Genomic DNA, 17,972 nt, shown 5'->3' on the forward strand with positions numbered 1-17,972 from the left:
GATAATATTTTTAATCCATTTTTAATTACTTAAACTTTTAAAAATAGAACAGAATCACGTAGAAAAAAGAATTGCACACCAAGTGAACGCCAAACAAAATGTGTATAATAGTGTGGAATATTATTAGTACTTTATAAATTCACATGCGTTTTTTGAGAAATCGGAAATAGTGTAAATTACTCTTTCCGGTCAACGGAAATTACTCAAAATATCTCCCCTAAACTTTCTCGAATATTCTTATATAAAATAACAGGGGATGGGAACTCGGGCTATAGACATGATTTTTAATCCATTTTAAATACTTAAAGTTTTAAAAATAAAATAAAATCTCGTAGACAAATTAATTGCACACCAAGTGAACGCTAAATAAAAAAGTGCATAATAGTGCGCAATATTATTATTACTTTTAAAATTTACATTAGTTTTTTGAGAAATCGGAAGTAGCGTAAAGTACTATTTCCAGTCAACGGAAATGACTCAAAATTTAATAGAAGGTAGAGAATTAGATCTTTTACTTACGTATGAAATTTCATTTATCTTTCTGAAATAGTACTCAAGTTATAGGCTTTTGAAAAATTCAAAGTAGAAAAAGTACCACTTCCGGTTGTCGGAAATCGCTCAAAAGTTGATACGGATCTACGATTTTGATAAAATACTTATATATGAAATTTCATCAACCTAGCTGTAACGGTACTCAAGTTATCGTGTTTACACACGGACAGACACACAGACACACAGACACACACACACACACACAGACATACGGACAAGATTGCAAAATTATGTTTTTCCGTATCAGTGAGGTGTAAAACGTCGAGATTTGTAAAAATCTCGATTTTTTTTTGCACGATTACAATACTTTCTCTATACTACGTATATACGAGAAAGTAAAAAAAATGTGTGAATGCATGGATTGATAAAGTGCAATATGGTAGGTAAAAGACGGATATTTTAAATACTGCCTTTTATTTATTTTATACACTGAACGTACTGTTTACTAATTATTATTTTTATCTTTCGGTTTGCGGACAAGCTGGGGTTTTTATACTCGTTCGCTAAATTGAATCAGGCACGTCCGCCGGCACTTGGACAGGGTGCAATTTAGCGCCACGAGCTAGACTAGTTGCGTTTATGTTATGAGTGTTGTGTTTGTGTTTTCATTTGTGTTTTTATTTGCGTTTGTTTTTTCTTTTGTGTTTGTGTGTTGAGTTTGTGCTTTCGTTTGTGTTTGCATTTTGTTTGCATTGTGTTTGTGTTTTCTTTTGTGTTTATGTTTGCGTTGTGTTTGAGTTTGTGTTTTTGTTTTAGGTTTGTGTTTAGTTTTGTTCTGTTCCCAATTTGTACATTTAAAAAAGATTTACCGTGGCGGAGCACGGGTATGCAGCTTGTTATATTTTAATGCAGCAATATAATTCTTACATTTATATTAAAAAAAACAATACCCTACTTACATTTATACCACGACAATACCATACTTACATAACAAAATAATTAGGCACTTACACTTACACCAGAACCATACAATACTTACAGTGATACCAAGGACCTCTCCATTGGCTGCAAATATTTCATAGTTGGTCATTTCGCTCCTTAAGATCTCCAGACTATGGTCCTTCACCTCTTGTAGCATGATCACATCCGGGTTATTTCTAAATATAGCAGTAATACAAGCAGTGAGCACTAGCGCAGCAGTGAATGTGACCAAAAATGTCGCGATGGCTACTTAAGAATAATAAGTTTAGTAAACATTTGTTGCGAAGCTAAGGCAGGTGCATGGAAGGGGGGGGGGGCTTACACCTCCAATCATTTCCTACATAAATAAAAATAATTGAGTGTGATTAAATTGAAAGGCGACGCCTTTAAATATACTTCATTGAAGTTGGAGGGGAGGGGGTGGAATAATTTTTTTTTACTGTAATAATATTTGACATGCGCCTTTAGTTCGTAAGGTCAGATCGTCTTCCTTCTCCTCTTTCTCCTCTTTCTCATCGTCTTCTTCCTCATCCTTATCTTTATCATCGCGTTCAACATGCGAAGAGTGGGTCATGCGGAGAGTCTCCAGTCCAGCTATATTCCATGATACAATTTTGATATCCCCTTCTTTCCTGTAAAGGAATTTAAAAATAAATAATAAAACATCGAACGACAGAGTATCATGTTTACCGTATATCACATTGTCTGAAACAATTTACCGTAAACCAGAGTCATAGACAAGTATTTGTCTTTGGATGGGGTATTATAAGAATTATTCTAAACACACGCACGCACATACCACACACATGCACACGCAAATACACTTACGCAAATACACACACACACTCATACATATACTTACATACTTACACGCACACTTTACACATACACAACTCCAACTCGCCAGCGCACTAAAAAAAATAACAGCTCATAAGCCGACATGAATTTTTTTAACATGTTTTCTCAGGGCTAGAAGGGGAATATTGGCTTCTGAGGAAAACATTTTTATCTTACTTACTCCTGTATCTCGGAAGTTTCATTCCGCGCAGCTAAGCCAGAGTTGTCGCTACTGCACAGAAAAAATATTAAAAAAACTGGATAAAAATACGAAATCTCTATAATTAGTCCGTGCGCTATAAAAATATGAAAACAATAAGTGCAAATCTATTTGTAATAATGGAATGCATAATAAAGTTAGGAAAACAGAAGAAGTGCGAATTCTCTATAATTATTTATGCGGAGCAGAGATAGTGGTTTACCGTTTTTATAGATTAGTTAAAAGTTCCCTTTAAGAAAAAAAGGAGCAAGTGAAGTAGAGTTCATCTGTTTCTGCGACCTCGGCAATAAAGAGATAGTGTGGTCCAGCACTATGCTTAGCCGCCTTTACTTTTTGTAACGTGACTTTGGTACCCATCAGAGCTGGGCGGACTCAGCGACGTTCTACTGAATCAACCCCGATTCAAAATCGAGAGTTTTGGGTTAGTCGTTTATTGTTGCACATTTCGGTTCAGCTGGTTTAATTAGCTGTAGCTTACACTTACATGTTCTAGACAAACTAGTGAGCCTTTATTTATGCTACAAAAATACGTTTTTATGTAGGTAATAATACCAACAGTAAAACTTGAATTAAATTGTATTTGTTACAAAGAACGTTATCCCGCTAAGCAATTATGTTCACGCGTTCTTGCTTATCAATTTACTTGAGAAACACAGTCAGACTAATACACACAAAAGACACACCAAATATAGGAAACATAGACACAGATTCATCATATATATATATACACTCACGCACGCACACACGCACACACACACACACACAAGCATACACAAACATACCTACCCTTGTGTCTCTGGTTGATCCAGAACTTCCTGATCACCTATGGAAATCAAGAACGTCCTAGTCTGACTTATTTCCTGTCTATCTCTGGAACTGGCCTGACCACTGTCCTCCTGTTGACCTAAGGAATTAGCCTGACCATCATCCTGTGGACTTCTGGAGCTAGCCTGACCACTTTCCTCTTGACCTCTGGAACTAGTCTGACAACTGTCCTCCTGCTGACCTCTGGAACTAGCCTGACCACCATCATGTAGACCTCTGGAATCAAAGGATAACCTAGCCAATTATGCTTTTTGTTTGTTTTTAAACACATTTTTTCCCTTTACCAATCAAATAAATTTAACTAAATACCTCTAGCGTAGGATTATACATCACACTGTGTATTATGAATGCAATTACACCGCTAAGTAGTCGCTAAATAAAATTATATAAACAACATTTGTTGAATCGTATAAATTTCTCGGGTCTACCTCCAGGGGCCGGCTGATCCGTGTCGTAGAACTCTAAAACTGGCCAACAAACCCCAATGGTCACTGGCAAATCTCTGACAAGATGGCAGCCGGAGGGTGCCGATAAACCTGAAATACGACGTCTCTACGGCCGGAGGGGAGCTGTGCCTGATGTACATCCGGTCAAACCGTTTGCGGGGGCTATTGCGTCCTGGCATCCGGAGACTGTCGTTGAATCTTAGGTCCCAAGTGTATTGTGTATCCGGCCTGCTGCCAGTAGCCTCCCAAAGGTCAAGGACTCCAGGGGGGATGGCAGTGTCACCTCCTATCTGAATGTAACAACGACACAATTCAATGATAACGAATGGTATGTCCGAGCAGAGCCGGTGTTAAGGGGTGGCAAACGGGGCGGTCGCCCCAGGCCCCGCGCGTGAAGGGGCACTACGCTTTAGCACTGTCATCGCTATCTGAATTAGTTTGTAAACGTATATAATTTTTTCTGAATTCAATTAGGAAAAAAACTAAATGGTCGAATGCCGACGTTGTTGATTGCTATAACTCAGACCACGGTTGATGTGAGTGAGTTATCACCCACCTGAACTGGGAAATGCCGCAATTTGATACAAAAACAGTGTCACAACTCACTGTAGACTGGGTACGGTCAACTCGCATTTGACCTGAGATGAGTGGAGATAGTTGGACGCGAATTAGTCCCCGACCTGACATGGGATGTAAATTTGGAAAACACGTAAAGGGATACCGATGAAGACGTCATATTAGTGAGCAGATGGGATGCCTATAGCAGACAGTTAATGATCTGATGAACGCTAGTCCTGACTTTCTCGTTGTAGTTGTCGTATATGCACTTGACTTGGTATAAAAAAAATAACATTCAGTTGCGTGCAGAGGGTGTGGGAGGAGGGCGATGTGGGGGGGGGGGGGGAGGGGGGGGGGGCTATGGGATCTACATCAGTTGGGCATCCAACAGAGTTATTTATTTCTTTTTTTTTGGGAAGAAAGTTAAAAGTGTTGTTATGTTGTGTCATCTTAAGTATTCATCCGTTCCAAGATAGAATGCTTAATTTACCGAATTCATCCAAATTGTTTTATTCAATCGTCTTCCAGTAATGCTGGCATGATATAAGTCAGCGAATTGTCCTCGTCGCACAACTTTTATAGAGGAAGGGGAATCGTTGAAGGCAATGAAGTGTAGTGATTTAGTAGTCATTGATATTCGCCTAATAAACGCGGTCTTTCAATTCGTATCTAATACTTTGGTGAACAAAACGACATTTGTAGAGTGTTTAAGCACATTTTTTAATTGTAGTGATATCCTTTACAATAGTTATGACAGTAATGATTTTGGTTTTTAATATTGTACTAGAATACCCGTCATCCGTTGGATAACTGTGAGTTTCGGGGGTCATCCATCAAAAAACATCACGTCTGTCACTCAGAGGCATAGCGACCCTTCCCGGCGCCCGGGGACAAACTTTTCGATTTTAACCCCCCCCCCAAGATTTCGATTTTCAACCTCCCCCTCAAACTTTTGATGTGCACCCCCCCCCCCACTCAAACTTTCGATTTGAACCCCCCCCCTCAACCTTTCAATTTATTTTTCCAAACAATTTTGGCGCCCCAACATATGTCCCCCCCCGCCCCCCCCTTCCCCTCCCCCCGCCTCCCCTCCCCTTCCCCCCCCCCGCCTCCCCTCCCGACACCCCCCCCTCCTCGCTACGCTACTGCAGTGTCACTTATCGTCACAAAAAACAGACCCCACATTCAAAAATATGTTTCTTATCTTTTAAAAACACCGAAAACACCGATTTCGGACTATCCCTTCATATACTGACGTCACATGTGACCTACTCAACTCTACTTCACCTGCCCAGTGTCCCGCCAAGTCTCAGACAACATGTTTTTATCGTTTAAAAAACGATTCCAGCCGAGCATGTCTCTGACCACACTATCCTTTCATATGCTTAGGACAAAGAAACAGATGAACTCTACTTCACCCGCCCTGTATCCTGCCAAGTTCAGATAGGCAACTTTATCATTCACATCTAGAAAAAAAAATTGAAAAAAAAATATCATTCACATATTGGTCTAGAACCTGTGCCACCCGCATGAGAGCGGACTACGCTACCAACTTAGCTATTTACTCGTGACGTCACAAGAGAATTTTTATACTATATTTTAAGTCTCCTTTTGCAACTTGATCTAGATCTAAGTCTAGTAGTAGTAACTTTCAAATTAAATTTTATCTTAAATTAGCCAAACAAAGATTTATATAAAATAAAGAAGGTCTGAAATTATCTAGATCTAGATAGAATTATGTAGATCTAGATTAGATTCTACGACTCGTTTGCTTAAGTCTTAAGTTTAGTTTTTCTTGCTAGATCTAGATCTAGATCTAATCATTAGGCCCGGAGCGAGCATTTCAAAATTACCATATTCCAAACAAAGATTTATATAAAATAATAAAGGTCTAAAATAGTTTAGTATATAGAAAATCATTATTATCTAAATCTAGAAAGAAAATTATCTATATTTTAGATCTACGACTGAGCTATATTTAGAATTTACGTTTATAATTTAGCAAACTTACCGGCATCTAAGCCGCGTATGAATCTTAAGCTACACCAATAGGCCCGGGAGCGAGCATTTCAAAATTACCATATTCCAAACAAAGATTTATACAAAATAATAAAGGTCTAAAATAGTTTAGTATATAGAAACTCATTATTATCTAAATCTAGATAGAATTATCTATATTCTAGATCTACGACTGGTTTGCTAAAGTCTCTTTTTTTTTTGGATTGTATTTATAACTAATAAATCATTGATTTGACCTAGATTCTAGATCTAGATCTATAAATAAGTTTCCTTCGACAGCTGATCTTTAGATCTAGAAAAATTTATTGTAAAACTAAATGAAAAAGACAGTTGAAAATTGATATAAGTGTTGGAACGTAATAAATACAGCAAACGGACGTATTGTTAAAGTTAAAGCCGACAGAAAATTAGCTTTAGAACGCGTTAAACATTGGAATGGGAACACAATCTTCTTCGATAGGCCGCCATTATCGATGTAAAATAATAAACACATCATGTGACGTCACTGTTTCCGTCGAGTCTAGTGGCTTTTCAAATCTTTTTTAAAAAAATGGGTTACTCTACGTATGAATAAATCAATAAATTAATTAACGTCTTTAAATAAATTTGTGATTAACAGTCTGTCTGCATTAAAAAATTATTCTCTACCTACATACTGTTTTACAGCTCTCCAGATAGAGTCGAACATATCACGATTTTCGATCGGACAAACAAATAAATATTCAAACATGTAAACAAACTTGACTTTTAGTAGTATTAGACTAGAATACCCGTCATCCGTTGGATAACTGTGAGTTTCGGGGGTCATCCATCAAAAAACATCACGTCTGTCACTCAGAGGCATAGCGACCCTTCCCGGCGCCCGGGGACAAACTTTTCGATTTTAACCCCCCCCCCAAGATTTCGATTTTCAACCTCCCCCTCAAACTTTTGATGTGCACCCCCCCACTCAAACTTTCGATTTGAACCCCCCCCCTCAACCTTTCAATTTATTTTTCCAAACAATTTTGGCGCCCCAACATATGTCCCCCCCCCGCCCCCCTTCCCCTCCCCCCGCCTCCCCTCCCCTTCCCCCCCCCCCCCCGCCTCCCCTCCCGACACCCCCCCCTCCTCGCTACGCTACTGCAGTGTCACTTATCGTCACAAAAAACAGACCCCACATTCAAAAATATGTTTCTTATCTTTTAAAAACACCGAAAACACCGATTTCGGACTATCCCTTCATATACTGACGTCACATGTGACCTACTCAACTCTACTTCACCTGCCCAGTGTCCCGCCAAGTCTCAGACAACATGTTTTTATCGTTTAAAAAACGATTCCAGCCGAGCATGTCTCTGACCACACTATCCTTTCATATGCTTAGGACAAAGAAACAGATGAACTCTACTTCACCCGCCCTGTATCCTGCCAAGTTCAGATAGGCAACTTTATCATTCACATCTAGAAAAAAAAATTGAAAAAAAAATATCATTCACATATTGGTCTAGAACCTGTGCCACCCGCATGAGAGCGGACTACGCTACCAACTTAGCTATTTACTCGTGACGTCACAAGAGAATTTTTATACTATATTTTAAGTCTCCTTTTGCAACTTGATCTAGATCTAAGTCTAGTAGTAGTAACTTTCAAATTAAATTTTATCTTAAATTAGCCAAACAAAGATTTATATAAAATAAAGAAGGTCTGAAATTATCTAGATCTAGATAGAATTATGTAGATCTAGATTAGATTCTACGACTCGTTTGCTTAAGTCTTAAGTTTAGTTTTTCTTGCTAGATCTAGATCTAGATCTAATCATTAGGCCCGGAGCGAGCATTTCAAAATTACCATATTCCAAACAAAGATTTATATAAAATAATAAAGGTCTAAAATAGTTTAGTATATAGAAAATCATTATTATCTAAATCTAGAAAGAAAATTATCTATATTTTAGATCTACGACTGAGCTATATTTAGAATTTACGTTTATAATTTAGCAAACTTACCGGCATCTAAGCCGCGTATGAATCTTAAGCTACACCAATAGGCCCGGGAGCGAGCATTTCAAAATTACCATATTCCAAACAAAGATTTATACAAAATAATAAAGGTCTAAAATAGTTTAGTATATAGAAACTCATTATTATCTAAATCTAGATAGAATTATCTATATTCTAGATCTACGACTGGTTTGCTAAAGTCTCTTTTTTTTTTGGATTGTATTTATAACTAATAAATCATTGATTTGACCTAGATTCTAGATCTAGATCTATAAATAAGTTTCCTTCGACAGCTGATCTTTAGATCTAGAAAAATTTATTGTAAAACTAAATGAAAAAGACAGTTGAAAATTGATATAAGTGTTGGAACGTAATAAATACAGCAAACGGGCGTATTGTTAAAGTTGAAGCCGACAGAAAATTAGCTTTAGAACGCGTTAAACATTGGAATGGGAACACAATCTTCTTCGATAGGCCGCCATTATCGATGTAAAATAATAAACACATCATGTGACGTCACTGTTTCCGTCGAGTCTAGTGGCTTTTCAAATCTTTTTTAAAAAAATGGGTTACTCTACGTATGAATAAATCAATAAATTAATTAACGTCTTTAAATAAATTTGTGATTAACAGTCTGTCTGCATTAAAAAATTATTCTCTACCTACATACTGTTTTACAGCTCTCCAGATAGAGTCGAACATATCACGATTTTCGATCGGACAAACAAATAAATATTCAAACATGTAAACAAACTTGACTTTTAGTAGTATTAGATAGATAGATGAATTCTAAACACATTTTGAAGTCTATACTGTTTTCGTACATCATGCCGGGTTCGCTTTATTGTAAACTTGATTTCTCACACGTCTGAAGTACCGACTTTCACGGCAGCCCTAGCATGCCGTCGCTAAACTCATAAATAAGGTGTAGCTGGCTGTCACTTCTTAATTATAGACACGAGCCTTCTCTTGTGAGACCGCAGTCATGACCGGTAATGTAATGCGTGGACGCTCTATAAACACAAACTTTCTCAGTAACGTAGTACTTGAACTTGATGACCCTTTACTTAGGCTTTGGCGTTCAATAGCCATATATTTAAATGCACAGTTATCCTTTACTTCACCAATCCACTAACTGCCACCCACTCCAAAGCTCCACCCTACTGAGCGTCCGTGATTACATCTGAGAATAGTTTCTTTTGGATATACATAAACATAGAGTTTATTTTCACGATTCGTAACCAGTGTTTATTCACGATTCGAGCTAAGTCCAAAAGTTATAAATCTTTTTCTATTTATTTTCAACTTTAATTACTTTAGCTGTGTTGATATAGTAATTTTTCTAAAATTCTGTGCTTACTAACACTCTCTTTTTTAGATACTTCTCAAACGCATGACTTTTATATTAACTAGTAATCATTAACAAACAATTTAAATAACTTTATTGTCCTATTTCTTTGGCATGCGATTGAATTTTCTTTAATGATTTGGTATTAGTTACATAACAGTCAAAAGTGATTTAATATCTTAGCAAAAAAAAATATCATCGATTCCAATTTCTGACATTAGGTCTCTACTTGTTAAATTAATAGTTCACTTTACTTCCCAAAATCTTACATTAAGGTTTCTAGTACCAGTGACTATTAATCCCCTTACTTCTCAATTGAGGTCCCCACTAAATAATACTAATACTTACTTCCCAATCCCTGACATTAAGGTCCCCACCAAATACCACCGTCTCATCAGGCCCCGTGTTGGTCATCTCACGGAAGGCGATTCTAATTTGGTTCCTTCTCTCATCACTGCAGGGGAGCTGACTCTCCATGTGACTCGTCATCACTGTCATGGGGACACCCCGGACTCTACCCTGAATACACATGATAGAGGGTTATTTCTACACTCATGAACACTGCCCTGAGAAATTTGACAGTGATTTCTACACCCCCCCCCCGAGCACTGCCCTCGGAAATGTGACAGTAATTTCTACACCCCCAAGTTCTTTACACGCAATAAATAGCCATAGAAATGTATCACATTCTACCCTGAGAGATATTATCTTCGTTGTTAAAATTAAATGCGTCTGATTAGTAAAAGTGAAAATGTTGCTAAAACAGTAGTAACTAAGGTTGTATAATTTACCTTAAAGTACAGAAGATTTCTCTTCATGCGAGTAGTGGGGAATAAGACGACACCTGGTGTGTGGACCTCAACAGTGTTCTTGTTGACCAGTATAGCCGTGTAGTAGATAGCCTAAATGATAAATGTTGACCATTACAGTAGTGTAGCAGCTAGCCTAAATGATAATAGTATGGTCAGTCTAAAGGATAAATGTTGACCAGTATAGCAGTGTGGTAACTAGCCAAAATGATAATTTAGTTTTTAAACTATTTTAAACTAAGGGGAGGTAATAAGTTCCGCTTGATCTTTTCATTGTCGTTTATAAACAGTCGTCACTGACGGCTGCTTTCACTGGAGAGGGGTGGGGGAGAAAGGGAGGTTGAGGATACTAGTCATTCACTAAATGCGTGTCGGCTCGTGATAAGTATTGACCAGTATAGTAGTGTAGTAGCTGGCGTTAAAGGTGAATGTTGATCAGAATAGCTGGAAAATGGATAGCTTAAAAGGTGAAAGTTGATCATCATCATCAACATTTCCCAAGACACTAGTTTATCTGCTTCAGATGACCTCGGCAGGGATGGTGTGGTTTGTTTGTTTCTCTAACGTAAGTTAGGTACCCAGAGCTGGGTGGACTCAGATTTGAACCAGGATTCGAACTCGAGACGAGCATTCAAGCTCTCTACCGCTAGTCCCTAATAGGTAAATGTTGACCAATATGGCAGTATAGTGGCCAACGTAAGGATAGGTGTGGAAGAGTGGCGCCAGCAAGTAATAGATCTCATTTACCTAAACTCTGGATTGGAGAAATATAGGTAAGGATTTTGTGGGTTTTTTTGCAATGGCGTCACTAATTCGGGTGTTATCTGGTATGGCGTTTCAAACTAAGATCTCTCCCCCTTACGTCCTCAACAATTTCGCTTTACATTTTCGTTTGGTGGCACTTTTCTCCCTCTACTATTGTAACATTGAACTTGGTAAGAAATAATTATGACAGAAAGTTTGGCGGGTTTTCTTTTTATATTTAGTGTCAATACAAGAAAGTCCCCCCCCCCCCCCCCTTTGACACAACAGGTTTTGTGTTTGAAGTTTTGAAGTACAACACCAAATTGTTTTATACAGAAACTCTATTCACTAAGTAATTATAGCAATACAAAATATAGTAGCTTACTTAAAATAACATAAAAATATTGCCATTTTAATGTATATAATAATGACTTACCGCAATTTATATGAGAGGAAAAACCCCACTTACATTTATTTAAAAAAAACATACTTACATTTATACATAACAACCATACCATTCTTACATTTACGCACAAAACCATACCATTCTTTCACTAACACAAAGATCACACAATACTTACAGTTATACCAATGTGTTCTCCACTGCCCACAATTATTTCATAATTGGTCATTTCTCTCCTTAGGATGTCCAGGCTGTAATCGACCACCTCTTGCAGTAAGATCACATCCGGGTTTTGTCTAAACAGAAATATTATCTGTCATCTTCACCAGTTGCAATGTCTGGAAAGCATACAATTGATCAGTCGAGTAGATAGATGTAGTTGTTCTCACCGTAACAGTATTTGACATGCGCCTTCAGTTCTTAGGGTCAGATCGTCGTCATACTCATCATCAGAGTCATCAGAGTCATCTTCATCCTCCTCATCCTCATCCTCATCATCGTCGTCATCGTCGTCATCATCTTCGTCATCTTCGTCATCATTGTCACCAACCCCAAGAAATTGAGCCATAAACGGTTGCGGCGGATCTGAGATAAGGCCTGCTATATTCCATGATACAATTGTTATCTTCTCTGTGGGACTGTAAAGAAAAAAAATCCCAAATACATGAGTAATGAAACATTTGCAGACAAAAAATGTTTTTGTTTAAGATTTTCCTACGCAAAATACAGTAAAAACAGATTATAAACCAATGTCCGTTTTTACACAATGTCCTAAGTCACCATTCAGCTAAGTTTCAGAACCAAGTTATATAAGTGAGAGAAAAGAAAACATTCTAATACTAGATTAAATTTTAATTAGCCATTTAAGGTGGTGAAGGGTTTTCTGGGGGCGCCAACTTGAAGACTAAACCAAACAAAAATATTCACTGTAATGCCAATTGTAAAAAAAAAATAATTTTAAGTTCCTATATTTAAACAAAACAAACTGTCCGAGTGTAATCTAGAAACGCTTTTATGTAACAGTTCGTTAAAATTTCATTTAAAAACCTGTAACAATTGGAGAAAAGCTCATCAGACCCTATATGGTGAAGATGGTAAAATTTAATTCTTAAGGTTTCAAATGAAGTATGATGCAACGAATGTGTCTGTCTAATAATACTATTCAGTTGAATACTTCATGCGTGTACGTAGATGTTAAAGTACAGATTTTGGATTACAAGCTTGCAACAACGTTTACTTTTCAAGTTCATAAATCCACATACAATTTCGTGTTCTCAGTGTGCTTGTCTATATAAAATATTTATATTCTACATAAATATTTATAATCAGATAATATTAAAGGATTATAATCACGGGGGCCTTCTACGCTAGTAATTGAGAAGAAATGTTGTAAATCATGTCTTTGCACTGAAAGATATAAATTGTTTTTTTTCCAGGAAGTGAAAGATAACAAGACCTTTGGTATAGTTTAACGACTAAGCGTGGTGAGAGAGATAAGCAAACATTGCAGATATATTCGAACAGAAAAAAATTGGCTAAATCTGAAACTTCAGGTAAAGGAAACGAATATTATCGTGTTTCGCGGAAATCTCGAGGCATTTTTATCCAAGCTGCAAGACCGGTGAAGAAAAAAAATAATTCTTGGAAACATTACAAGTTCCAGAAACTCTGCAGTGTGCTGGACGAATCTGAATGTAAAATAAATAAAAGAAAGGATTTCTGGGCATCTCGAATCTCTTAAAAACAAACTTCGGAGTTACTACCCTGGGCTGAAAGAAGAAGAAACCGCATTGACAAGTAGTCCGATCTCTGCTTCTCTTGATCAGAGTTTCTTGTTTCTTCCAGGCATCTCTAGGGGGCCGTAGACTTCTTTCGGCTTTTCTCCCCCCCCCCGAACGAAATGTAATTTTTATAGAACATATTACTATGTCCGCCCTGGAAAATTTAGACCCCCCCCCCTCCCACCCCGAAAATATCAAGTGCATCCCCGACCCGGGAGAAAAAAGTCTGAAAGAAAAACTGCTCTTGATGTTACAAGAATTCCCGAAGAAAAGTTTAAGAATCTGTTTTCTAGATCTTATTTCTATAACTGCCAGCAGGTAAGAGTAAGACACCACCTTGTGATAGCAAGAATGTTTAAATTATTCACAAACCTACCCGTTGGCCTGGGCTGATGCCGCAAGGTTATTGTTACTACCGGTATGAAACGACGGTCTAGATTCGACTTCCTGTTGACTGCTGGAATCATTAAGTCTAGATGGGTCTTCCCGATGATCTCTGGAATCAAAAGACGGTCTAGATTGGCCGTCCTGTTGACCTCTGGGACCAATCGATGACCTTGAATGGCCATTTTGTAAATCTCTGGATCCAAAAGACCGCCAAGAATGGCCATCCCGTTGACCTCTGAAACCACCGGTTGACCTAGATTGGCTATCTTGTCGACCTCTGTATTCAGATGACGGCCATGATTGGCCATCCTGTCGACCTCTGTATTCAGATGACCGCCATGATTGGCCATCCTGTTGACCTCTGTATTCAGATGACCGCCATGATTGGCCATCCTGTTGACCTCTGTATTCAGATGACCGCCATGATTGGCCATCCTGTTGACCTCTGTATTCAGATGACCGCCATGATTGGCCATCCTGTTGACCTCTGTATTCAGATGACCGCCATGATTGGCCATCCTGTTGACCTCTGTATTCAGATGACCGCCATGATTGGCCATCCTGTTGACCTCTGTATTCAGATGACCGCCATGATTGGCCATCTTGTTGACCTCTGTATTCAGATGACTGCCATGATCGACCTCTGGAGCCATAGGGTGACCGAGATTGGCCATCCTGTTGACCTCTGGGGCCATAGGACCACCTAGATTGGACATCCTGCTGACCTCTGGAAAAATAGGACGACCTAGATTGGCCATCCTGTTGACCTCTGGAAAAATAGGACGACCTAGATTGGCCATCCTGTTGACCTATGTAATCAACGGACGACCTGGATTGGCCATCCTGTTGACCTCTAGATCCAAAAGACGACCCAGATAGACCACTGGAAACAAAAGAACAAATAAGTTAATTGTTTGGTTGATTTTGTTTTATGCACATTTTTACTTTACACGTTTCTTTATTAAATAACTTTAAAAAAATCAAATAACAAATTTATAAAACAACTTTTTATATCAGATAAAATATATACAATGTAATTACACCATGAAATGCTCTCTAAAATATATCGTCAAAACAACATTCGTTGAATTGAAATCAAACGAAGAGACAATATTCTAGTTTAAAAGACGTCGCTCCCCTCCTAGCCTCCCGTCTAATGGTTGTGAATGTTCACTACAAAACATGTCATCCTAATATATAAAAGTCCATGTGCACACTTCTCTCTCTCTCTCTCTGTCTCTCTCTCTCTCTCTCTCTGTCCGCAAAATATTTTCGCAGGATATCACAGCAGAATCTGCAGCGATATATAGAGAACTCGATACGGACTTTGGTTGAAAAGGGTCTACGACAAATTCCCGAAAGACACTTGCCCGAATGCCGTTTGCCCGAAGGCCGATTTCCCGAATGGACACTTGCCCGAATGCGACAAATGCCCGAACGGACACTTGCCCGAATGCAACAAATGCCCGAATGGACACTTGCCCGAATGGGACAAATGCCCGAATGCCACTTGCAAGTGTCCATTCGGGACATTGCGTTTTGACCCATAACTATTTCATAAATTATTTTTCTCAAACAAGTACATTTTAAAATATATAGGCCCATAATTCACGTGAAACGGGTACCGATGGCTAGTTTACTATAGACGCTTAACATCAGCAAAAATGATACTTTGTAATTAGAATTGAAACGAAACCGCCTTTGTTCAATGTTGAAAGACGCCAATAGTCAATTTACAATTTTAAAAAGTTTAATATTTCACGTATTAATCCATAATAATAATCATACACACAGCAGATACACCTCACAATGGCATACGCGCGCACACACACACACACACACACACACACACACACACAATATCATGCAATATTATGCAAACACACATGCACACACACCTACCCCTCTGCCTGGGTTGATCTCATGACTTCTTGTTGGTCTCCCGTGACGTCAGAGGGTTCCATTTCCACCTTTTGCGAATCTCAGAAAATCTTCCTTTTTTATGTGGTCCAAACTTGAAACAAACATTTTATTTTGGTATTATGTGTAGGCTTTTATAAGAAGTTTTTTTGTAAAAGTGTATATTATATAGTACATCCCAGTTTAAAGTTTTCAATGGAACCTACCAGAGGCGTCGAAAGGGGGCGGGGGGTGCGGATCACACCAGGGGACACCATTTAGGAGGGTGGTACCAAGTCAAAAAAAAACTAAACATATATAGAAGAAATTGTTTTTTGCTAGTTCAATTGATAGTTAATTAGGTTAGAATAACTTTAAGTACAGGTACACACTTTTGCATCAAGCTGTAGGGTATTTTATAGATATTCCAACACCCTTCTCCGACCTTGCTGAGTCATTAAGTATGTAATGTCCCACGCCTTACGCTTCAAATGAGCAATGGATTACCCACAACAAAATAAATAAACTCACAAATTAATCCCTTTGGTTACATTTATATTATCACTAATTTAAACTGCATCAATAGTGTCAGGATAAAAGCATCGCTGTTTAATGAGCCCCCTCCTCTTTTCCCCCTAATTTCAGGTTATATAGTCATTGTATGTACAATTGATTGCAAATTTTGATTTTAAAATTTTCAAAACACTGGACAGAACAATTCTTATCGTTTTATTAAACATTGACTTCGTCAGCACCGTTATCAAAATTAGGTCAAGGTTGCTTAGCTTTTAATGTTGTTTAACACACACGCACACACACAACCATACACACACACACACACACACACATATATATATATATATATATATATATATATATATATATATATATATATATATATATATATATATATATATATTATATATATACATACATATATATATATATATATATATATATATATATATATATATATATATATATATATATATATATATATATATGAAAAATTGATGATAATGTGTAACGACAAGAGTGAATTATACATTGAATGTATGTAGAACGTCCACAACCAAAACTCCATATCCCCCTCCCCCCCCCCAAAAAAAATAACGTAAAATATAACCCGCCTTAATCTAAAAAAAAAAAAAAGCTACCTACCAAGCGTGTTGTTGCTTATTTGCTTATTTAAACATCACACTCTATATTTTCCTGACTAAAATTTTAGGTGTAATCCAGCTTTTATACTGTGACATCCACTACAAGTTTGTTTTAAAGTCCCACCACAGGTTGGTGTATCTCTAACGATCGTGTACTCAGTCCTATTTTTTTCTTCAAGTTGACGGTGGTGTCTGTTCCTTGAAGCTTATCGGTGAATTCTGTTGGCAATATGGAAACTGAAACCAACGGAATAGTGGCACGTATGTGTTTTTGTGCAATAGATGAGAAACGGTAAATTGGCTGAGTTAAAGAAAATACAAAGCTAGATACAACACTAAACACAACACAGAACACATTACATCACACAAATATACTTCCATTAAATAAAAAGATAACATATACTAAATCAATTTTTTAATATAAAATATTCCACGAAACATCCCCCTCTTACTTATCAGACCTATTTTCTTTTAACACAAAATTAAATCGTCGTCTTAATTTACCGATCCCATATACAACTTATTTCCAAAAACATAGCTTCGCCTACTCTGGTTCTAATTTGTGGAACAATCTTCCTAATAAAATAAAGCTATCTAGATCTGAAAATATATTCAAAACTAAACTAAAACAACAATTATTTATTGACCTCTCTAACTGACTCATTGAAACATTTCTCATTCATCTATTATATTCTTATTTTATCTCATTTTGTATTATAACTATGTAATAATATTTCTTTATTCCACATTTTTAGTGCTATGCAATTGCCTTTTTAAATTGTAACCGTAATTAAATAAATGAATACATAAAATAAATAGATACAACACTGAATATAATACAAAATAAACACTAAACACAACCAAAAAACAAATCATCTACAAAAAAACACAAAACAACCTGTTTTGTATGATTTATTTAAAAAAAAAAGAGTAAAAGACATGATGTAACATTGATAAGATAAGCGAACCACATAATGGGAAATAACCACTCAATTCAATATAGATCTGTATATAATTTAGAAACCTTTAAATTAAACCAGATAAATTATTTCTTTCTTATTTAGTGTTTAATAATCTACTA

At 37.1% G+C, this 17,972-nt stretch overlaps 1 protein-coding gene and 1 long non-coding RNA gene across 2 annotated transcripts in view; both read right to left on the reverse strand.

The window, feature by feature from the left end:
- Positions 1 to 3,312: 3,312 nt before the first annotated feature.
- Positions 3,313 to 17,972, reverse strand: part of LOC131928497 (uncharacterized) — a 37,065-nt gene continuing 22,405 nt past the window's right edge. The window contains exons 11-12 of the mRNA XM_059284561.1: positions 3,784 to 4,091; positions 3,313 to 3,571 (exon numbers count right to left, since the gene is read on the reverse strand). Of these exons, the coding sequence (XP_059140544.1) occupies positions 3,313 to 3,571; positions 3,784 to 4,091 (567 nt within the window). The remainder of the gene's footprint in view (positions 3,572 to 3,783; positions 4,092 to 17,972) is intronic.
- Positions 10,501 to 12,124, reverse strand: LOC131928500 (uncharacterized). Its single transcript, XR_009383784.1, has 3 exons — positions 12,054 to 12,124; positions 11,843 to 11,960; positions 10,501 to 10,610 (listed from the first exon to the last, which is right to left on the reverse strand). It is a non-coding gene; the product is annotated as an uncharacterized LOC131928500 (long non-coding RNA).

This window comes from Physella acuta, unplaced genomic scaffold, assembly GCF_028476545.2.
Source record: "Physella acuta isolate Inbredline_101_S28 unplaced genomic scaffold, ASM2847654v3 ptg001510l, whole genome shotgun sequence".
In the NCBI taxonomy this organism is placed as follows: domain Eukaryota; kingdom Metazoa; phylum Mollusca; class Gastropoda; family Physidae; genus Physella; species Physella acuta.